The following is a 24,711-nucleotide window of genomic DNA, read 5'->3' as shown; positions in this document are numbered from 1 at the left end:
TTTAGAGCAGGCACACAAAAAAAGTGTGTGTGTTACTGCACAGTAGAATTTGCTGATATTAAATGGTGCAATTACACATTCTGATATTAATTTATGCTAATATGTACAGTTTGATGTGTATCACTGCCAGATTTGTGGAGTGCAAGACCTTCCCCATTAGACTTAGGTTAAATGACCATTCAGAGCTTCCTGAACCCAAAGAAATGCTCCTTAGGGGCAAAGCAACTCCCAGAGTCTGGGATGACAAGACCTGAAGCCCAAAAAACCCACCAGAACCACAGATCCCAGAACTTATCCCTAAACTCTGGGGTGAATGGCAGGAGAAATGTATGTTGATATTAAACTTCTTTAATTTAGGATAAGCTCTAAACACAGTTGGAGCTTGCTGTAAATTATTTTTCTTCCACAAACCTTTCTAACCACTTGACTACAGTTAAAGGAAAATGGTAAGAGTAAGTGATGAATGCTGGGAAAAGACCTGCCCATCCCTGTAAGATCACCTCTCCAGTAAGTAAGAAAGAAGAGCAGAAGGCTTTTTGACATTCATTAGGTTGTGTCTTCCTAACTTTTAACCAGAATATGTAATTTATCCCAAGACACAACCATCATGAGGACAAATAGATAGGAACCCCATCCTATGAGAGACCATGAACGTTTTTGCTTTTCTTTTGCAGCTTGTTCTTCATTTCCATGTCTTCATGATGGAACGTGCATTCTAGACAAAAGCGGTACCTACAAATGTGCCTGTCTGGCTGGCTATACAGGGAATCGCTGTGAAAACTGTGAGTACAGGCACTGTGTGTGTGACCAGCCTCTGGGATTGTCACTGATGCGGCCATTGTTAGGAGTGTCATTGATACGTAGGTTAGGTCAGTCACAGTGCCAGAGAATGCACTGAGCTTCTTGTGGCATTTTTTTAAGACACGTTGCTTGCAGTTTATAAAGATATCCACTAAATAGTTCTGGAGCTTAATATCTACTTGTAAAAAGGTAAAACAGAACTGGAGCTGGGAAACAGCACACAAGAAATCTTGTAATGGCCTAGCCTTATCAGAGAGAGATGTGTCTGCCTGCTGTTTTCCCCTGTGTGGATCAGCTGTTCTCTTCTCAAAGCACATACCCCAGCCGAGCCCTGCGCTTGATGCTCTAGCCAGAGTCAGTCCTAGGAAGTTTGTCTTCCCTCACAGCCAGCTGAAAGGTAGAGTTCTGGCACCATGAATGGCAGAGATTTGGGATCAAAACAAATGAAAAAGAGTAGATTCTGTCCCTATCACTGTTGGTGGTTCTCACTGTACGTGTAGTCATACATCTGTTTTTGTCTTGCCAAGCAAATTATAAAATAGGCGTGTTCAAATGAGTTCGAATCAACTGGCTGTTCTAGAGATTTAATTCTTCATGCTTGAGCAAATGTCTTCATCTAACAGGGCTTGAAAGAGCAAGAAGGAGTAAGAATTGTGCAGCATATGCTATGATAAAGGTTGTATCATCTCTACTGGTTGAAAAGAGCATTGTGCAATATTTAAAGTCACTGAGCTAGAGCTCCAGCTGACCCTGGAGGATTTTGGTGCTACTAGATCATATTTGGCCCAACACAGAAAGCATGGCTTACTGTGCCCTGCTGTGGCATTTCTCTGGCTGTAAGGCACACAATGACTTGCTTGCTTTCAGAGTTTTTAATTCTATGTCAGAGCAGCCAATATACACCAGAACTCACCACTTCAAAATCTTTTCCCCACGCATGTCATTGTCAGGAGTAGCTTTCTCTCCTGGAATTGCTTTTACTTCATCAGGGGAGTTAAATCATAGTGACATGGTACATCCTCATAGTGACATGGTACTGAGGTAAAAGACCTTTCAATTTCTACAGATCCAGAAGTAGCTTGTAAGACTTGACTTTTCTCCCAGCAGACCAGAAGAGAGGTAGTTGTACATTTTCTATAAACCTGGAAGAGTTTTGGTTCTCAACAGCATGCCACATTCCACCAGACTGCACAGAGTCCTGGTATGTTTTCAGTAGGGAAGGGGTTGCTGAAAATCGAGGGTTCCTGACCTCAGCACTAATGTGGCTGGTTCTTCTGCTAACAGCCTCTTTGCTGTGAATAGTTGTTTAGCAGGTCATTTAGGGACTGGAAACTCATGAGCTCTTTGCAACTGCTCAGTGAGATTAGTTCCGTTCCTGTCTTTAGGAGAGAGTTTAAAAAAAAGAAAAGATTCCTGTCTGGTTCAGAACCAACCTAAATTTCAAATTAATTAAATTTCCAGCAAACCTCAACCCTAGTTTTGGCAGGCTCTACACTAGAGTCAAGGCAAGAAATGAAGCTCGCATTCTTTTACTAGTTTTCTTTTGTAATTCCAGTTAGAAACCTCACCCATGCAACACACAGAGCAAACAACAGAGGAGGTAGTTGAAAAATAATAGGATGAGACTTCTGTCTTACTGTAAACAATGAAAGGTATAGGTAGTAACAGAATTAAAAGAGGGAGACACTTAAAAATATATACAGTAAGATTTTTAACTTGACAGGAATCCTGTAGTTTGATTTGTGGAAGAACAGTTTAGGTGGATAAAATGCTGTTACTTTATGATGTTTGTGGCCATAAGCTTGCCTTTTGCTTATGCTAGGAAATATTTTTTCCAGCACCTATATTGCTGCCTTCCATAACATAGATAAAGGTTGGCTTTTTCTCTCTTGTATGTGAATAGCAACCTCATAGTGGGAAAACATCATGGCAAATCTTTGTTCTCTGTGGCTTCAAAGAAGTTCTTTCTTAAGATGTTTCCTTCAGTTTTGCCAAAACGTACCCTAAGTATTTTCCAGTGTATGGGGGGAAAAAGGCAGAAAATTAAAGTTTGATTTGTTTTTTTAAGAGCAAAAGGAAGAACTGGAAAAAATATCTGTGGGGTAATTCTTTAAAAATTAGTCATGTAGTTTCCTGAATAGCATTGCAGTTTAAATGTTAAAGGGAGATTGTGTCATGCTCAGAATCTTTCTGTCTGTTAGGTCTTGCAGCAATAGTGCTGTCTTGTGAGATGGAGCCAAGGAAAATAAATTTATTTCTGCAGAAAACAGTCATAAAATGGTCACTTTTGGATTATTGAATATGACTTTGGACACTATGAGGCTGATCCTTTCAGTCTGGTTTTCTTGGAGCAAGTCAGGTACAATCCCATTAAAGTCAGTGGATTTAAGTTGATGAAAAATAGGTATAAGAGAGAAGAAAATTAGAGCCCCTTAATGTTAAGTGCATGTAGAAGATTTGAGTGGTGCAACAGAAGGTACCCAGAGAGATACGAGGGTTTTAAAGAAATCCAAGGGACATACCTCAGAGGAAGAGACACTGTGGGATTACCTCATTGAGGAATAAAGGCCAAATTAAACAAATTCAGCAATGGACATTTCATGACAGAATCAGAATTCTTCTAAGTCCCCCACCATCCCAATGCAGCTGTGTGTTTTTCTCTGTTACCAAGTTCAGTTTTAAAGATCTGGAAATCACTATTGGAGTTACGGTGATCACCTTAGTGAGATAAACCATAGGAACCTGTTTGTTCCTCTGTTAAACTAAATTCCATCTGTTTAACAGGATGATCAACATTGGTCAAGCTGCTTTCCTGGGGTAATATTCAACCCTAATCGCTCTGTCAGTTACAATTTGCAATATCAGTAAAATAATTAAAGGCCCAGGTTGCTTATAACTAGCAGTCTCTTTTCTCTTCTGCCATGGCAGCCAGGAAATTGTCTTTTTGTTTACAATTTGAGGGGCGTGTATCTTTCTAACAGCTATTAATATTTCAATCAGTCCTGCTTCAGGACAAGAAATACTTTATCTAAATACATCTGATGTCTCATTTCACTCCAGAGACTGTTTTAAAAAAAAAAAAAACTACGGGAAATTGTAAAACAAATGCTAACCAAGAGAGTGAGATTTTTCCGTCTTGCTTTTGCCCTAAAACACAATAAAGACAAGTCCTAGAGACCATCAGCAAATACCATCTTACCCATAAGCATGCTTTCTTATGATGATACAGTAAGTAGAGAAAACTAATTCCTATTTTAAATACTTGGGCTGCTTTCTGGTCTTAAGCTGAATTTGCAGTATAGCTGCATACCCCTCCCAGTGACCCCTTAGCCGTGCTGACATGATTGAGGTCAAACTCAGGCTTTTCTGTCTGACCTGTGTGGATTTTAATGCAAAGAATCCTGCAATCAGAGGCATTAAAAAAACCCCAAACCAGATCAGCTTGTTCTCTTAGCCTGCAATATCCTGAAACAGAGCAACAACTTCCTCGAAAAATGCACATTAGGAAAAAAGTAGCAAACTGACTAGTGGCCTCATCCTGGTGCTCTGCATGCTAAAAGGCATCCACTCAAGTATCAGACTGGCAGTGACTCTGTACAAGCGTGACAGCTACTTGTTCAGCTCAAATTAAGAAAGGTCTTTTCCAGAGTCTCAGTGTTGAGTTTGTCTGCTGAAGATGCAGCTGTAGAGCGATGGTACTGCTGGTACCCCATGGCAAATGCTCTCCCTCTCTGCTTGTCCTTCTCTTAGGACAGGGTGTTCTGACTCAAGAGTCCTCCCAGGACTTGCTGGCCCCAAAGCAAAGGACCTTGACCTCCTCCTGCCCTGAAATTTCCTGTTACCTTTATTTCAAACAAAGCTAGGCGAACTAGAGTTCCTACGCAAATAAGAGGAACTTGTATTGAATGGAGAATTCAGGGCTCAGATCCGATTTCCATTTTTATTCTGTTTCTCGCTCCTGTCTGCCAAGAAGAGGTTTGTTCTGCATCCTAATGAAGGGTCCAATCCAACTGACTAAGCTGTATAAACTAACTCCTTGCTGTAGCTTTTGATGTTGCTAGGGCTAGCCTCCCTATGTTCCAACAAGGCCTCTGAATATAGCTTTCGGGCCCTTCCCCACTGCTGATATAATCCCCTTCCATCCTTCTTGGCCCCATACAACTGTGATTTGGACCTGTTCTTAGGGATGCCCTCACCTTAACAGACTGACTGACTGATATTTAAGATAGGGAGAAAGCACTAACACTGCCCCACCCCCTGCCTTGTTCTGCTGTGGGAGAAATGAGCCCACTGTCAGTGCTTGGCACAGGCTAGATGGAGTTTTAATCGCAGCAGTCCAGGATGAGGCACTGGGGAAAGGTTCTGGACATTAAACCTAATTTTCTTACCTAACCATGGATATGTAATGCAGTCTTCTAAGGGAACATTTGGAGTTTATTAAAATTTTTTGTCAGAAAGGTTCTCAGTTTTTTCAAGGAGTGCCCTAACCACTGTCTATAATCACTGGTATATACTGGGCCATTTGCAGCCCACGTGTGTTAGACCCTGCCTACGCTGCATGATTACAGTGGAGAACTTCAGGTATAACCAAATGCCCCTAAGCCCTTTCTTGCCACTCTGGCCTGGAAATCAGTCCTATTCCAGTTAAGGAAAATGTTCCAAAAAGAAATATGACTCTTTAATTTCCCTACTCCTAACCCTGCCATTGGTTTTTTTGGTTGTTTGTTGGGCTTTGCGTATTTTTTTTCCAGTGGGAAATAACATATTACAGCTTTTTTAAAGGGACAGAGTTCTTCCCCACTTGTGTCAAGGTGACTTTTTTGGTGGCTATGTCAAAGAGATGAGATTAATGCCACTCTTGCTCCATCACATTCCTAACATTCTCCCTGTAGGCTTGCGGGTATAGGGTGGGAAATGAGAACCCAACTCCTTCTGCTGCCAAAGCATATCTATACCTGGAGCTGCTGAGGAGTAAAGGCTAGTGGCCTTTTTTCACTATCACGATCCGAGGGTTCACCTGCCTCAAGACTCACACACTACCAAAAACCTTTAACTGGAATGTGGCAGTTCTCAGGTTTTGCAGACCCATTAGGGGTTATAGGCTAAAGCTTAAACCAGCACCACCCTTTGGCCTGTCATACAGCAACCCTGTAGTGTGAACACAGGCAGGATGCTCTCAGAGGTGCCTTGTTCTCCAGAACCTTCCTGGAACTCCCTCTGAGAAGCAACGTAGTATTGCTACGTGTGCCTTGAGCACTATTACTTAGTTAAACTGCTCTTTATGGGCAAGACTCTTCAGAAGGACAGTTAGTTCAGACAGGGGGAGGTAATCCTGCAGTGAAGACATGGCCAGTGCAGTCATACAGGAAGCTTCATTGACCCACTCGTCTCTGCAAAGCCAGGTAAGGTAATAGCACTGCAGTCCTCAGAGAGGTTTTTAGTAAGTCACCTTCAGAATTCAGTTCTGGTGGGATAATGCCCTCTTTTGTTCTCCTGAGCTGATCAGAAGAACGTTGTGGTACTGGCTGGATGTTTGCTAGGATGTTATCCTTGCTGCCCCATACTGCCCCACAGGATACTCCTTTCCAGGAGGATCATGTGTTTACGAGGCAAGATCTGTATTGTTTAGTGCCTAGTGTGTGGCTTGAGGTGGAGGTAGAGATTTCTTCTCCCAGTTTTCACTTCAGTATATTTCCTGGAGGTTTCTCCCTTGGTTAGAAGGTTGCTGGAACTGTTAACACAGCAACTGCCAAACCACCAAACATTATGTCTGGTGCTTTAAGGTAACCTAACATCAATTTTGGGTTGTCTTAATCCACTGAGCAATAAACTAAAGCTGTTCGGCTCCTGTTACACAAACAGCCAAGCTGCCCTATAGGAGGACAGAAACACCTAAGAAAAAAAATGAGGTTAATGGCTGAGGATGGAAATTGCTACAGACATCTGAAGCAATCACTAAACAACTGCTGCTTGTGAATCAGCCTGCCGAAAACTGTTCCCTAGGACTGCTCTTTCCTTCAGCTTTGTCAATATGACTGTTGGACTGGGCAAGTCATGCAGTTTCTGGGAGGAAGTTGCTCATACCATTTAGCAGTGTTTGATCTCATAATATTTTTACAGTGTTTTGAAACTCCAGTGAGTAAGCGTAGCTGACAGCAAGGCTGAAAGAGACAGGACATCTGTTTTATTGACAACTTCTCTTGTCCCTTTGTTATTTGCTCAGTGTCTATTAACTAGACAGTTTTTTAGTTTTTCAGAAAGTGAAACATGCCTGGTAAAAAACCATGGTATTCTGCCCAGAGCATAGCCACAAGCATTGCCATCATCTAAATAAATCAGAAATTCTCTCTCTGTTAACGTGATCCATCCAAGGATAGGCCTGCTGTAGCAAGAGAATTGTATTTCTAAACCACATTAAATGGATTCATAGAGAATCTCCACTTGCCCCACCCCAAAACAATCCTGAGTGTTTTGCTCAGTCTGCTAACATGGCTTGGATATAAACCGTCCCCAGGATTCTCCCTGGTGTGAATTGCCATGTGGGAGGATGAATCAGTGTTGCAGGAGGACAGGTTGTACCAAGCTGCATTCCAGGTATTCTTGCCATGCTGGATGGGACAAAGATACTTTCCCCTGTCATTTCATCACTGAATCACTTAGGAGACTGAGTCTTCCTGACAGGTCTGCTCTAATGTATGGCATAAATCAGCTCTACAGAATAACTGCATGCAGGCCAGGAAAAAAGTCTGCATCACTGGCACACTTCAGGCTCACCCCCACCTTTTGCAAAGGTCACGACAGTGGGGGGCTGGTATGGAGTTACAAGTTGCCGATGGACATGTTTTCTGCCTCCTAGCTGAGGAGGAGGAGGAGATGTCTCTTTTGGTTTCTTTGGAGCTAGAAGAAATGAGTGAAGGGCCCAGAGTAGTTTATAGATTTGGGGTCTCTGCCTCTGACCACTCCTTGTCCTCTCTGAAGACTGATACTCTGCAGCTTCTGGGGTGCAAGCACACAGACTGCACCTTCTTGCAGTGTTTTGGGATAACCTTAAAACTACTCTGAAAGTTTGCTGGAACAACCAGCATGCTTAAATGCTGAGAGTTTCATTCTTTCCACCCCCAAGTTCATTCAAAGGCTTCCTTCCTCACTGAGGATTTTACACTCAGACATCCCTGAGGCAAGCTACCTTACACACTTCCCTTTGTTGGCTCATGGGCATGATTTCACTGTCTTGCACGCTGTTTGCAGCTGATACAAAACACTGCCAAGGCAGAGTGGCCCCAGGCGGTAGGAATGATGACACAAACGACCAGGCAGTACCCCACTTGCTCTTTCTTATGGCTCCCATACTCCTCTTTTCTTTCTTCAAGAGCTCAGGAACTGCATTTCATAGCTAACCAAATTGCCCTGCTACTTCCTTAGTAGTCTCCTGCTTTTTAGTTCCCTTCATTTTCTTTTTCCCTACACTCTCATCTCAACACTTGGTAATTTCCATCTCTTTTTTCTTAAACAGGCAATGCCAGATCTTCCTTTCTGTCTGAAATCCAGCTCAGATCCCTGCAAAAGGCTGACAAAACTGTTCTGTCAGCTATGCTAGGATGAATCTCTATCATTGGATGGTGTTCTCCTGTTACAGTTAATGCACATTCCCAAGCATTGTTTCAAAGCAATATGCATTTCTTTGGAGTGTCTTTCTGATCCAGCATTTCCTGGGCTTGTCCCTGTTTAGCTGGAAAGCTGACATCTCCAAAGTGAAACACCTCAAAATGATTTATTTTCCTTTGTAATTTGGTATAATAATGAGGATATCAGCTTCTCCCATTGCTCTAAAATCTTCCCCCCTGAGCTGGTAGTGCTCTCCTCTGCAGTGTGATACTGTGATGTTTTCCAAGGGACACATTGCGGAACTTATTCTAAACATTAGTTCTTGCCACTGATAGAGAAAAAGAATGTTGAGGATCGTTAGGATTTCACTCACTCCAGTATCCCATGCACAAACAGGTCCAGTTGTATAATTAAATAGGCCATCCAAGTACCGGAAAGGTTGTATCCAGAGACACAGCTTTCTAAGGGCTAAGAACAATGCTGATAAAGATCAAGTGGCTAATTGTAAGCAACAACCTCCAAATTGCCTCCGGATGAATAAATCACAGTGGGTGATCCAAGCATATTTTCACATGGATACGGTCTCATTCACAGTAGCAGGGAGCTGGAAAACATCAGGGGTAAGTTCCAATTGGCTGGAAGGGAATGAAAAGATTTCGATTTCAGTAGGGATTATGTCATAGTTTTGTGTAATTATTCCTAGCTGGTGGAACCACTGCAAAAGCGAAGAGGCCCAGAGAGCAGGACTGGAAATCTACTATCTCTGGTACTTGGGGTTGGCTGATCAGCTGCTCTTGTTATGATTTCCTTTGACATTTCCAAGATTAATGTGAGGACTGGCAAAATGCAACAATGAGAGGAGATTTAAACTTTCAGGACTCTTTCATGGGGGATAAATTAAGGCCAAAAATCTTTGTGGTGAATTGTCAGTCCCAGCATTTCTGCATGAGCTGTGGCTGGACCTGGGCATGGAGCTGGGACAGTGTGACCTGGGGCATCACAAGAGGCATGAAGCCAGGTGGAGAGTTTCCTCTCTTTTGAAACACAAGTGAGTGAGGGCAGAGATAGTTTATCCAAAATTCTCCCTTGCTAGCAACCTGAATGGAAGCTACTGCAATGCAGGGGGGCACTTTTGGGGAATAATCCCTGTTACCTCTCCAGGACTTGTATTTGATACCGAAGGCCAGTTCCTAAGTGACATTTAGGCACCTATTTGCTCTTTTAGCTATTGAAATCACCATGGCATGGGAACCTTTATGGAGCTAAAATGCCTCTGATAACAGAGGCTGGAGATACCTCTGAGACCCTCACCTAAAGCCTCCCCCATTGCTGAGCCTGTGGTGACAGGCATGACCAAGCAGAGCAGTGCTGCTTGGGTGTGTGGCTGTAGCTGTTCAGAGCATCCTTGTTCTTCAAGGTCTAAGGGTCTCCTTATTCCAGAACACTGCCATCACTGTGAACACCTTTTTATCACAGTGGTTTTCTTGTCCTTTCCTGTACAGGATCTACTGCAGCGTTTGCATGTATTTGTTCTCTGCTTTGAGAGTCTTGCTTTACAAAAATAAATTTCAACCCAAACCTTAGCACTCTTGGCTTTTCTTGTTCACCCCCTTGTAATTTCTGGTTGTAAAAGTTGGAACCAGACTCTTTTTTCACCTAAAATGCAGAGCTTGCCAGCTCCAAAAAGTAAACGTTCTGTGGAGCAACAAAGAAGACAAGCAAGCATGCTAGACATCACCAGCCCCCTCAGACATGGCCCATGCAAACACACACCAGCTCTGGAAAGCGTTTCCTTCAGAGAGTCCTGACCAAGACCACTCCCTCTCTAAAGCGGTTCACCTCCCAGCAGTCTGGTCCTGCTGTGGGGAAGAATGATGACCATATAGGAAAGCTGATGCCATTGAGCCTCTCCTGCTCTCATTCACATCCAGCTCTTGCCAGGGTCTGGAGGAGAACACTGGGCTGCTTGTCAGAGTGCGGCTTCCAGCGTAGGAGGGGTGGGAAGTTCAGGGAGGTGGTGGTAAGAAGGTTAATGTCTCATGTTGGACAGTAACACAGGTTAATGTCTTATGGTGGATCCCGCAGTGTTTGTGACCATTATTCAGGAGAGCTGGAGCTGAGAGTTGCTCTTGAGAGCAGCTTCAGAAGATGCCAGGTTCTTCCCTGAGTGTAAGCATCATCCTTGTAGGAACAAAGCCTGTGCTGAAACGATTGCAGGCTCAGGGAGAGTGTCAGCAGCGTCACAGAGGGGACAGCCCCACCACAACTTACACAGCTTGCTCTGTGAGGCGCTGCAGGTCTCAGGAATCCAGTGTTGCTATCAGCAGACTTACACTGTGCCCGTGATCCCAGCATGCAGAGAGCCTTGAAGCAGACAGGATCCAGGCGAGAACGCTGGGACTCCGTACGTCTGGAGTCAGGGCTCTGCACAGAGGAGAGCGCAGAGCCACGCGGCCTCAGGATGGCAGGGTGGCCTGATGCCTCCCGATGCTGGTGGGCTGGTTCATCAAATCCATCACCAAACTCATATGCTTGCCTGGAAGCCCTGCTCCCTGCTTACGAGAAGGAATAAAAAAGCAGTTCTCCTGAGCACTCTGAGCCACGGCCTCCAGAAATCCCTCACCTCATTCCCTCCTTGAGGACACAGCCATTCCAAAAACATTTTGACAGCCAATGTCCTTATGCCTTTGGCTAAAGTTAGTCTCCGTGGGTTTATGTGTTAGGCATTAACTGTCTCTGGGCTGCTATGCCAAGCTGCAGAGGGATGATGTCTCAGGAGAACCATCTGACTCCTCCCCCACATCAGTTCTTTTCTGCCAGCAAACCCTGTGGGAACCTGGGGCATCCTCACCTTGTGGGTGCACGCTGGGGAGAGAAGGGGTAAGTGTAGGAATAAATGGTATCAGAAATTTACATGGACTGACAGAGCTCATGGGCCAAGATTAGCAAATAAACTGTTGTGAGTGAAGACCACAAATTCCGTAAGTCTGAATTCAGAAAAGCTCTTTACTCATGGGGCTTTGCAAAGGGCATCACAATACGCAGCAGTAACTGCTGAGCTCTTCACGTCTGGTTCCCTCCTTAACTCATGTGCTTTGCGTTCAGGCACACTGAACTATCTGCTCCCATATGGCTCCGTCACCTTGGTACAAAACACTGCTGCTGAGAATAATGTGTGGATTACATAATGGTGTAATTATTTAATGCTGATTTCTGCAGAAAGTTGTCTCAGGTTAAATGTAAAAGTAGTAAAAATAGCAGGAGATGACAGGACTGTTCCTAGCTCTGCTACTCACTCACTGTTTGCCTTCAGGTAAATCACTTAATATCTTTGTGCTATCTATAGCTTCCCCAGCAGTAAAATGCAGACAGACACTCATTTTGTAAAAAACTTTGGAAATACAGAGATTATAAGCTTTAAGAACTGTTACGTAAAGATAACTCAGGTAGTCATGTAATCAGACTTGCCCTCGAGACGAAAGTTAAACCAAGAAAAAGCATTTGATCAAATCAGAGACTTGGCAAGCCAAAAGTCAAACCTGGTGGTATTTACCACCATTTACTTTAGCAGGCTTGGCCATAGGCAGCGACTGCACTGCAAATATCAGTGAGCTGCGTGAAGTGCGTGAAGAGCTGGCTTGGAGTTTTCTGTTAGAGTGGTTTCATAACAGTGAATTTTCAAAGACATTTATTTCTGCTGGATTTTTTAAAATTATTATTTTCTTAATCAGAGAGAAACCAAAAATCACTTCCACATACGCTGCATGTTATGCTCCCTCCAGCAATAGCACCTTGGAGCTGTGATTGCTGGGGCTTCCAGGTTCTCTGGCTCCAGAGCACTTGCCAGCCACTGCCACGGAGCCAGGAAACCCCAAAGCTCAGGATCCAAAATCCTGATGCTGAGGTTCCCTGCACAGTGTTTCTCTGGCTCGGGGTCTGCTGTGGCCTTTAGCAGCGTGCTGGGTCATGATAGCATTCACTGGAGGAAAGAATGGCATTTAGACTTTGTCATGGCAAAATGTCCTCTTTCTGAGGTTAATTATTTAAATTTCTTCAGTTTCAGTCTCTATCAGGCTTTCTCTGACAGTCATTAGATTGGTTTGGCTAGGATAGTGGCACCAGGGGTCCCAAAGCAAGTCCATAGCTCTCTCTTTCACAGCAGAAGACATATGCTAGGATTCATAACAGCAGGAGCTGCTCTACTCCCCTACTTGTTACCAAGTGCAGTTTCTGTGGCCATTTTCAGTGTTTGGCCTCCCCTGAGCGTGCCAGCACACCTTATGCGAAAGCAATATTACAGGTATATCAAGAAATGTTCTCCAGAGCCACTACTAGATAGTCAAAATGTGCTATATACATTAGCATGAGTCAGCCTGAAAGCCAAACTCTGACTTCGGAATATGCAACAAGATAAATTTCTTTAGCAGTATTAAAAAATCCCATAAGCAAATTAAGAACAAAACTCCATACAACTCCAACAAGCTCTTGCACCTAATATTTCAGGGGGGACAAAAATGGAAACGTAAACCTTTTATTAGCACCAGCAATGAGAAATGAGATTTATTTCAGGCATGCAATATATTATTGAAAGGTTGTGCAGAATTTAGAGATAATGTATGATCTGTGTGAGGGGGTATATATTATTTAATGAGGAAGTGGGCGAGAGAAGGCAGCAGAAAAAAATGGTGTTCATTTAATGAAGGGACCCTGGGACAAAAGCAAATGATAATTCCATCAGGCAGGATTTGAAGGACATTGAAGAGAGAAAAGCGTAGCTCAAGAGATCATCTAATTTATCTCACTGGTGATAAAATGAGCGTGAGAACTATTTCTAAATGGCAGATAATTCAGATCTGAGGAATGTCTCTTACATATAATTTAAAAAGGAGATCAATTTGCACCGTTATTATTAATAATGGAGAATTTTACTTAAAAATTCAGGAACTTACTGTTCCTCTAGTCTAGTTTTTCTCAGATTGTGGAAAGTTGTCTGAAATGTGGAGCCATTTTAATGTTTCATATGGGACAGAAATACTGTTTTGTTTTTTCCAAGACACCAAAGAAAGAGGCAAGGGGAGTAAGTTTTATCAGGATCTGTGAGTTTGTTCTGTAGATATTTGAGGCAGGTCTGGTTTTTATTCTCTCTCTGACAACTGGGCTGGGCTGTCACAACTGAACATTTCTGCCAGAGATGCCTGTAGCCACCTTGTCTTCTACCTTCCTCCTGCTTATAAACTGTACAGAGCTGTATCAGGCCAACACTTGTCTCAAACCCTAAAGTTACAAGGATTACCTATATGCCTGTATAGATTAATTGTGAAACTTCCCAGGAATAACAATGTGTAGCAAAATATGGAGAAATTAAAACCAAAAAATTCTCTCAGCTCATAATGGGCCTGCGAGTGCCGCCCTGTTCTCTCCAAAGTCTGTTCCAGTTTTTTTTCTTAGCTGGAGTTTCAGCTTTCAAATGATGAGACACATATCATTTCCACTTACAACCTGCTACGCCTTTCAAACATTTGTCAAGGAGACTTTTATAGAGTTTTTCTTGAGTAATAATTCTCCTGTGCTTAATTTTATCCTGCCTGTATATACCTCTGTTCTCCTTTAAACATTTTACAGTATCCTTTCTGGTTTTAGGTTTTAGATTATTGTAGTTTTTAGCTTTTGCATCACCAGGACCATTCTTAGCTCTTAGTCAGTCTCAAGATTATATTTCCTGAATGTTAGTTTCACCTTTCCCTGAAATCTCTCCAGGTTTCTGATTGTTTTCTAGATGTAAATTCACCAGAATCTTTATAGGTGTCATGACACCATGGCATGAAGAGTGGGATCAGCCTGACCCTCATGGGTTGCACAGACTGCTTTTGGCAGACCTTGAATGAATGTCTTTCATATTTGTCTGTCCATTACCATCTCACAGTAGACTTTTGCAGCCACCTAGTCCATTTTCTGGGTTCCTGGGGCTTTGGTCTTCTGTTTGTGGAGAGAAAGGTGCAGAGACCAAGTCCTGCAACCTGAAATCCTGATGCTCTTAGTTCCATTTTGGCAGGGTTGTCTCAAACCTATTTGGGGTGAGTATTGATGACTTCATGGAACATTTCGTAGATAATTCTGTCTGAAGCTCTCTACCTTGTCTTTGCTTCTTCCTCGGTCTGCCTTGCAAAGTGCACTGAGAGAAAAGGTAAGGTATTAATCTTGTGAAAGGCTGGGCAGTGACTGCTATTCAGAGGGCATTGCACTAATGATAGGGAATTGTTGATAAGGCCTTTCAGTCGGATAAGACCTATGGATGCCAGTTCTTTCTTTAACCATTGCTGTGTCAATGAGAAGGTCCTTCCATGGGTTATCAAGAGAGATCATAGAAACATAGAATACCATGTTGGAAGGGACCTCAAGGATCATCTGGTCCAACCTTTCTTGGCAAAAGCACAGTCTAGACAAGGTGGCCCAGCACCCTGTCCACCCGAATCTCAGAAGTGTCCAATGTTGGGGAATCCACCACTTCCCTGGGGAGATTATTCCAGTGGCTGATTGTTCTCACTGTGAATAATTTTCCTCTTGTGTACAACTGGAATCTCCCCAGGAGTAACTTGTACCCATTACCCCTCATTTTTCCATATGACTCCTTGTAAAAAGGCAGTGTCCATCTTCTCTGTAGCCACCCTTTAAATACTGGAACATGGTGATAAGATTTTCCTACTCCTTTCCTCTCACATTTTGCTATAGACGAGTAATGCTATAGCCAAACACAGCACCAATGACATATGTCTAAGACACCTTGAAGGTAGGAAGCTAGAGTCACAAGGCAGTAGGAATCATTTATTTCATGTGGAGCAGAGCAGTCTAACTAGTGGCCTAGGAACAGTTCCAGCCCATGGAGTGCCATGGCCAGCCCACCACCTGCTTCCCAAGGAGGTGCTGTCCAAATGGCTCAGAGCCCTGCCTCTGCCGTAGTAGTCAGGCTAGACCAGGCTCAGGTAGAGCTGGGGGTGGGTACAAGGTGGGATGAGGAGGGCTGTGGGTGGGCGAGAGCTGTGGGGCGGATCCAGCCTGCATGACTGTGGAAGCTGGACCACACAGAGAAGGAGGACTGATTTTCAGAAACACTCAGTAGATGGTAGGATCAGGCCCATCCTGCCTAGGCAAGGGAATCTGGAATCATATCAAATATCTCAGAGAGCTTAGAAACTGAAGAGCTCAGGTGGTTGGATTTTATGGGTTCTGTGTGTATCCAGAGGGTAAGGGCAGAGCTAGGTATGAATGACAATTACAGAATGTTCTTTTCCTTTCTTTTTGACTTCTAATAAATGTCTGTTGGAGAGTTGGATATAGTCTTACACCAGGAGATAATGTTGAAAGACTTCAATAAAATATCTCAAAGGAAGCTGTCCTAAAATTCAGTGGAATATATTGCACATTCTGAAAGATGTAAGAACCAGTCAAATTCACACTCTTGATGGGAAGCTCTCCACAAAAACATCAGAGAGAATTGGGTGAAGCACACAGGGGCTAGGATTCCCTTCACAATAACTGTTCAAAGCTCCCTTGCCTGAAGTGTTCACAAGTGAAGGGAAAAGATGCAGAAGAGCTGCCTGAAACATATTTGGTGAAAGGGATAAAAAGCAAGTCGATCTGAAGAGGGAAAAAAGCCACAGAGCTCAAACCAAAGCAGCAGAGGCAGGTACTGGAGTATCTGTATGTGACTTTCAGGCTAGATAATATAGCTGAAAACAGAGAGCTCAGCTGTGGTACTGAGGTGCAGGGAACATCTCAAGATTCAAAACCACATTTAGTTTGTAGAGAGAAAGAATGAACTTAGAAAATGATCCAAAGAAAAAATAAAACGCATGGCTGTGCCTCCAGTGGCAAAGTTGGAAGAACAAGACAGACCACGAGGGAAGATCCTGTGTTACAAGAGAACAGACAACCAGTAGATAAAGACATGGGTAGCAAAAGGGGCACGTCTATCAATAATACTGAGCTGTTTTGCCATCAGAGAACCCCCACGGTGGCTCTGTGACACAAGTGGGTATGAGCTAATGCTTATAACATCCCTGTGAGGAAAGGGGTGCTCCCATCTATTAGAAACAGCAGATGAAGCAACTTACCCATGGCCACAGTTTTGTAGCTATGATTAGATCTCATGACCTTCTGCCTCCATATCCTCTACTCTGGGCCATAGTTCCGTCACTAAATTAATCTATGCATGAAACACTGAGTTTACATCATAAATAAAGCCAGAGCTGTTCCAGCTGGGTCACACTGGCACAGGGAATCTAAAGGAAGTCTGGCAACCAGAGCAAATCAAAAGGACTAGAAACAGGCTATTGTAATCACTTAGGAGACTGAACAAGAACAGATACTTACAGTTCATGGAAAAAAAAGTAAGTGTAGTTTGGTGACATTTTTTCCAGGGTGGACCTAGAACACAAAAGCACCAAAACATTTGTTCTGCAGAGCTGAACTGGACCACAAGAGAAACAGAAAACCTGTATTTATGATAAAAAGGAGAACTCCGAGTGGTGCACAGATGTTTCTAATCATCATCTTTTCTCATTTGACAAGCTGAGTGTGACTTTACATTGAAAGAGAGAAATATAAATGTAGTGAAATTAATTGCTGTTCAGAGAAAGATACGGAGGGAGTGACTGGGAATACAAAGTTCATGACTGGGAAGACAAGTGTTCTGAGAATTTAAAGCACCTAGAAAGCCTGTGCTCCCATTATTTCCCTTTCATTTATGTATGTGCTTGTGTATACACATATGCACCTATATATGCATGTATATGTATGTGTGCCTATATGTCACATGAGAAACGTCAAGGGCTAGGAATGAATTTTGTTGAATTTTTATCATTATTCTTTTGCTAACAATGACACTGATGCAGAACACTTGCAGCCAAGAGGAAATGTTGAGCTCCCCTAACTGGATGTGCTTTGATTTGGAGCAGTGAGTCTGGGCCCTTCTCTAATGCTTAAATGGTAGACAGTTTTTCTTTCCAAGATTTGTGCTTACTAGTGCACAAATGATTCTGCCAACTCATTGTAGTAGTCTGCAAATCGTTTGATGTAGCAATCTGTAAATTGAGGGGAATTTCTGTGGAGCCTTGTTCTCGCAAATGCTGCTGCTTTAGGACTGTTACTCAAGTATCTTTTCCTTATGTGAATAATTGGATGGTCCACAATCCATATAAATAGATGCATTCGTGTGTGTTCTGTGTAAGGACTAAACGGCTGAGTCCTTAGAAAAGCTTTTTCTCTGGAAATGTAAGGATCAAAATTTGGCTGTAGGTTAGTAAGCAACTAGCTATGAGGTAAAACAGAAAAAGTCAAATTCTAAACACATAAAGTAGGGATGATCTCTTTAGCATTCATCTATCTTCAGTGGAGCACCGCAGGTCCCATTTAAAAAAATGATATGCGTATCTAAATTTTGCACTGAATCCTTTCCTATGATGCAGTTTTCCACACTGAATGGCCAGGCACGGCCAGAGACACACAGAGAGATGGGTAACTGTCTAGATACTAAAACCTGTGTTTCCCACTTTGTTGTAATTTCTACATACAGAAATACATACATATAATTTCTACATACAGAAAATTGGTCTTAAAAAGTGACTTGGAGAAGTTGAATAGGGCATGGACATTCTCTGTCTCTCATAATGGAGAAAGTAGAGCATCAAATGAAATTATCAGGTGGCAGGCTAGAAACCAAACCAAAGAAGGCAGTGTATTTTTCACATAACACTTAGTCTGTAGAACTCGTTGCCACAGGATATTGTGGACACCAAGTACGTAGTTGAGTTTGGAAAATCTCAGACAAATTAATGTTTAAAAAAAATCACCAGGGTATGTTATACCAAAAATACCATCGTAGTTCAGGTAGTCCTCAAGCCTCAGATTGCTGAATGCTGCCAGAATATGCCAGGAAAGTATTCTATATGCTTGCTCTGTTTTTATATTCCTTCCATCAAACCTACTGTTTACTGCCCTTGAAGACACGTTTCTGTGCTGGATGGACCTTTGTTCTGATTTAGCATGGCTGGTTTGATGGTCTTGGAGAAAGAAATCTTGCTTATGATGTTTAATCTAATATTTACTGCTTGCAGTAGTTAAATAGACCATTGTCTGTAAGGATTTTCCCAACAGAGCAAACCCTGTGGAAAGGGTAGATATCACAGTTTGGTAAATGTCAAGATTCTTTTTTAATGTCACTGTGAGAATGTTTGATCTACACAAATAATGATGCTTTAATATTTCAGTGAGGTTATCTGAAAAACTATATAAAAATGGAAAGAAGAATTTGAAAGAATTTCAATATAAGGCTTTTAAGGATCTAATTTTTTTCTTGACCAACCATGGTAGTTCAGTCAAAACCCCTGTTAATGTGAAAAGTGCTTCGAGTACTAATGTTTTGAGCAAATGATCCCTGATGATACAAATGATCACTTCACACTTGTGAGTAATCCCATTGACCTGAATGGATCAAGATATGTTTTGAAAAGTGGCGTATATGTAAGTGTGTGTAGAACTGATGTCTAAAGAACTTCCTAAAGGTTGGCATATACCTGTCTTGTAATTTTGACTCCTGTGCCCATTTTAATTGGTTTTTCAATGTTCTGAATAAAGAATCAACCTAACACAGTCCTGTTTTTGTAATAAAGTGGATTTTTTTGAAATATCTGAACTGTCAGTGGTGATGTGTAGGACTCCAGGTGCTCCCGCTCATGGTATTGTGGAAGGAGATGACTTTAAATACGGGGCCCAGGTTTACTTCAAGTGCAACGCAGGTTACAGCTTAAAAGGCAGCCGTGTTGCCTACTGTCAGCTTGATGGGATTTGGTCAAGACATCATCCTGAATGTGGTAAGGTCACTTTAAGTTTTGATTTTTATCAAATGTTTCAGCCGTTGTATTCATGTGAAACTAGAATATCCAGGTGTCACTTGAAATTTGGTAGATCCGTGGCTTAACGTGGTGTTGTTCTGTCTTCCTGTCTTTAAGAAGCAGTAGGGATTCTTATTTTACTCTGCTGGAGCCCAAGCCTGCAAGACTTGCTCATGCAAAGGTCTGACTGAAACATCAAACGACTGAAAAATAATTTCCTTAAAGACTTTAGGCACATACCCTTCTTACACACAGACTGAAAATGTCTAGGACCAAAACCAAGTGAGGGACATTGTGCGACAATGAGTAGCTACTTCCATTACTATGTACCTCTGATACCTTCTGTGCAGAAGCCTGGTGCACTCTGTGGGGTTGATTAGGGGTTTACTGCGTGAAGACTAAACTCATTTCAACAGAATTCCCATCCTAGCAAAAAACTGATGAAAGAGAAACTTCCATTCATTCTGGCTGTGCAAGCTGGCCTGCTTACCATTCACATTGATTCAGCTGTGAAATTCCAAGGCCCTTGTTCTCATCCAAAGAGACTTTTAATTTTTCTTTAGTTGTTTTGTATTGCACAATTTTATTTCCATATTTCAGAATAATTTGTATCAATTGGAAAAGCGCTTTTACACGTGTGTTGTGGCAAAGTTGGGGGGGAGTGTTGTGAAACAGCTGTATATAAGTTTGTCTGAAAGAGCAAGCAGTAGGCATTCTAGAGAGAACATCTCCAGTTGCAGTAAAGGTGATGTCAGGATGGTGCTCAGCTCCCTGCTGCACGATGTCCCTGGCTAAAGATCTATTGAAATACCTGTCTCTAGACTTGACTGTACTGAGGTGCTAGGTGATGTAACTTGGATCTCTCCTTCCCAGATGTTTTCTCTTTGTTTTTAATCCATCAAAAAAGTCATAACTCTGAGTTTAGGGAAGAAGAGATTTACTGTTCAAGTTACTGATAGGCGTAGGATGAAACACAAGAAGGCCTTCATTGACTTACGTGGTCAAGTTTAGGTACATTCGGAAACATGTACTTTGCTCATCAGATGATGCCTCTAGGCTAGATCTCAGTGCAGAAAGCAACTTGCATTATACTGTGGGTGATCCCCTGTAGTCTTTAGCTGCTGTCAAGTTATCGGTCACTTGCCCTTCACAAGTGAGAGAGCCTGTGAGGTACAGAGAAGAAAAATGGAGCCAAATTAAAAGGAGACAGAGCTCTGCTTCTCCCTTTGTCCTGGTTGAGAGGAAGTTCAGACATCCTCTTTGTTTACTGAATATGACTCGTGGAAAAATATCTAAGTACATATAGAACCTTCAGCATATGCTAAAATTCAACGTTGTTAAAGAAAGCGCTGAAATACATGCTCAGCTTCAATTATATACTCACTGTTAAGAGCTCTTCATTGAATCTGTACTGTTAGGACAAAGCTATGTGCTTACATGCTTTGCTGAGCTGGGCTCTGTCTGGTGACATCAGGACACAGGGAACAGGACAGGGCCATACCTGTGCACTGTTACTGTGCTGATTTCACAGGGATTGAAGTAAACGTTGAGGTGCTTTGTTATATGTTGGTGCTTTTGTGAAGTGAGTGTCAGCAGGCAGCTGAGTCTGAAGCAATGGCATGAAGAGGTCACTTCTGGTCTATTGATCTGTCTCAGTCTTCTCAGCCCTCCTTAAGCAGAGCAGCACCAACACTAGCTGTCTACACTAGATGTTCATGGTTATCATGCAACGAGACATCAGACAGACAAATTAAACAGAATTGCATGATACTGTCACCCTGACAAGAAATCTGAGATGAAATCCAAAAGAAAAAGAAAAGTACCTTTTCAGCTGCTAAATAGAGCAGAGGAGTGAAAAATACAGGGAAAAGCATTTATTAGCATCACATAGAGAATACTGTCATTCAGATTTAGGCCAAAAATTTAAGTTTATGGAGAGAAAAAAACACAATAACAAATAAAAAGAAGGCGAAAATATTGGGAAGGAGGAAGTAAAAGAGGTTTTATAGGCAAAACCTAGCATGAGTAAGCTTTCCATATTAAAGTTTTAGTATCAGTAAATGTATATATATATGTTCTCTTTCAGTTCTCATATTTCCCTGGATTATTGAGATCTCTCCTTCAGTACTAAAAAACAAGTATGCAGCCAAACATAAAAGTAAAATTAAGTCGTCTAGTTTTATTGTCCAAGTCCAGTGAAGTATAGAAAGTAGAGAACAGGGAAAAGAATGCCCATTGCCTGTTTCCTGCAAATAGTTTAAGTGCATCCTTTTCTGCTCTTGAAGTAGCCCTGTTAATGTCAATGGGACATTAACGTCATGTAAAGTCAAGGTTCTCTTGCAGGGTTATCAGCTACATTTTAAGATCTTTTTAACAATTTGAGAATCTTACTGTTTCAGTGAAGACTAAAGTGTGTATTGTAAACAGACATCTGCATATTAGAATTTCTTCTTTAATATTTGATCTTTTTGAAGACAGAAATCCCAGCTGGGTCTTGAAGAGGCATCTTTAATAAAGTGTAGATTGTGTAGCAACATTTGAATGAAATGCCAAGCAATGTGATGGGTGAAAATAATGCTATGAACCTGATAAAATGGTTACTATTTTTTTCCCCTATCATTAGTTCTAGATGAAAAAAACTGCTCAGATCCTGGTGGCCCACTCAATGGCTACAGAAGAGTAGTAGAAGACACTGGGCTCTTGAATGGACGCTATGCAAAAATTGGCACAGTCATTGCTTTCTTTTGTAACAACTCGTATGTTCTTAGTGGGAATGAACAGAGGACCTGCCAAGACGATGGAGAATGGTCAGGGAAACAGCCAATCTGCATAAAAGGTAGTTTACAATCTTTTTTACCACAACTCACAAAAGTTGCTATGGTTTTACTGGAGTTTGTTTTATATAAGTTACATTTGCCAAACAATCATTTTTGCTAAGAATCAATTGTCTGACTGAGACCTGATGCTGACATTAGTAGTTTGCCAGCTCTACTGGTTGCTAAACTCAGCCAGAGAAGATGCCAGCGATTCCAGAAGATGTTTCCATCTTTAAACATGGAAAAGAATGTTCCCTGAGACCATTATTACCCTAACTCTAGGATCAAACCTGCGTATGATCAAAATCAAAGAAGATCAGGAGGGAATTGGAATAGAAGGAAATAATTGACTCATCAGAGTTGCTGTCATAGGGCCCAGCTCTCCTCTCACAATCCTTTTAAGTCAATGGGACCAGTTATGAGTGTAAAAGGCCAAGCCTGTAGATTGCAGCCTTGAAGGTTTGGTTTAGAAAACCACTTGAGGACATGCTTAAACTATCTGTATTCGTCAAAACACATCTTTAAATACTTTGCTAGGAAGGGAATTATGCCGTTGACCTGGAGCTACTCTAAGCGTGTCTGAAACCCTGAATGGATGAATGAGTTTGGGCTGGGAAACTGCCAAATTCATTTTCCCAAAGCATTTGTTTGACACATATTGTAATGTGTGTTTGGTTTTTTTTTTAAACCGAAGTAATGATAATATAAGGAAATATGTCTGTCCCCTGGGGAATTTCATAGACTCATAGAACACCAGGTTGGAAGGGACCTCCAGGATCATCTGGTCCAACCTTTCTTGGCAAAAGCACGGCCTAGACAAGGTGGCCCAGCACCCTGTCCACCCGAATCTCAGAAGTGTCCAATGTTGGGGAATCCACCACTTCCCTGGGGAGTTTATTCCAGTGGCTGATTGTTCTCATTGTGAAAAATTTTCTTTATTCTGTTCTTTTAGATGGAAATACTTTCTCCCTGAAGCATATAATAATCTGTGGAAAGCATCTTTATTGATGATAATAATTTGTGGAAAGCATCTTTATTGATGTTAACTTTGATAGTGACGTAAAGGTTCACATACACAGCAATCACAAAGAGCTAGATATTGTCAAATCCCACAGAACACAAGTGCTCAGGCATACAGATAAAATCCATCCCGCAAGATTCCTTTTCTTCTACTGTGTGCAACGGGAAGGAGATCCTGGCAGAGTTATTTGAACTGATAAACCTGAATATTTTATCCTGCTCTTAAAGTAAATAAATGGGATACGCAAAATTAGAAGTCCTGGATCTCCCTTCTGTTATTTTGTGCATATTCAGGTAACTCTGAGGTATCCCTCTGAATCAGAGTCTCCAGCTCCTTCCAATGGGTGCATAAGCAAACAGACTCTTAGAATTCTGTAACATCCTGCAGCCTTTCTCTGTATGCCAAGTCACTGGCATTAGCTGTGTGTGGCTACACAGATGGAAATTAAGTAATTTTTATATAATTCCATCAGCTGTAGTGGCGTAAATCTGGCATTCAGACACACTGATGAACAAATCTTCCTCCATGGCTGGAAGTGCCACTGCAGAAGACACTCAGTTGCTTCCATCATTGTAAATGGGATAGAACTGGTGATCTGTGGGGAAGTATTTTTCCAAGGCTTTAGGTTTTAGGGCCTATCTTTATTTTCATGCACGTAACTTACTGCCTCTTTTCTTAATCCAGTCCACTATAGCTAGTGAGAGGAAAGAGTGGGAATGTGTTTGAACCATAACACTTGAGCTGTGAATGTGGAAAAGTACTGTGCAACATTATATTTTTTCTAGCCTGCAGAGAGCCAAAGATCTCTGACCTGGTGAGACAGAAAGTGCTTCCAATGCAGGTTCAGTCAAGGTGAGAATGCAATATCTCAACTACAGTTTAAAGAAAAAATGTGATTGTTTTTCCCCTCCTCTCCTTTCCACCCTGTGTGTTTAGCCTGCCTGAGCAGCCATTCCTACAACTCCACTGATGGTAACTGAGCAATGAGAGCTGCTGGGAGGGGAGGTCTGATTAAGCACAGGTTTACAAGCTGCTGGAGGCAGCCAGGAAGAAATGCACACTTAGAAATGTGCAAACTACTAGACGATGCCAGAATTAGGCTTGCAAGCTTGTGACTGGCCTTGAGAACAGTCTGAGAACAGTTCCTTGGGGCTAATGATGTGTCTGAAAATATGAACATGTGCTGTCTTAGTAAAGAAATGAGAGGGGAGAGTGCAAGGAGAGAAAGGGGTAATGTAATCTGCTCCCATTAAGTTTCACCATCCAAAGCAATGTAGCACAACTGACATAAAGTTGGGTTTGGGGTGGGCATGGGAGAGAGGAGGAAGTAGAGTAGGAGGGGAGGAAGCAGTGAAAGATTGGACCCTGTCTGGGCTTACCCTTCTGCTGATTTCTTGAAATAAGCCCAATCTGAATTAGTTATGTTGCAATGTTCAGATTCATTTTTGTCCCAAGTAGTAATTTCTCATTTCAGGCTTTTTTTTTTGCAGTGCATGATTCATTTATTTTTAGATGCAGTGCAAGAACTGTCCTCATCTTTGGTCTTGAGAACAGCCATACCAGGTCAGAATAAAGGTCC

At 42.1% G+C, this 24,711-nt stretch overlaps 1 protein-coding gene across 2 annotated transcripts in view; it reads left to right on the top strand.

Annotated features, from left to right (window-relative positions):
* PAMR1 (peptidase domain containing associated with muscle regeneration 1) overlaps positions 1 to 24,711 on the top strand; it is a 58,720-nt gene that overhangs the window by 27,808 nt on the left and 6,201 nt on the right. Inside the window, exons 6-9 of one of the 2 annotated variants that reach the window (XM_074809811.1) lie at positions 675 to 782; positions 19,104 to 19,274; positions 21,919 to 22,131; positions 23,918 to 23,984. In XM_074809811.1, the coding sequence (XP_074665912.1) occupies positions 675 to 782; positions 19,104 to 19,274; positions 21,919 to 22,131; positions 23,918 to 23,984 (559 nt within the window). The remainder of the gene's footprint in view (positions 1 to 674; positions 783 to 19,103; positions 19,275 to 21,918; positions 22,132 to 23,917; positions 23,985 to 24,711) is intronic. The other variant, XM_074809812.1, reaches the window with a different exon arrangement.

Source organism: Strix aluco, chromosome 31 (genome assembly GCF_031877795.1).
Source record: "Strix aluco isolate bStrAlu1 chromosome 31, bStrAlu1.hap1, whole genome shotgun sequence".
Classification (NCBI taxonomy): domain Eukaryota; kingdom Metazoa; phylum Chordata; class Aves; order Strigiformes; family Strigidae; genus Strix; species Strix aluco.
This window is presented reverse-complemented; position numbering and strand designations above follow the sequence as displayed.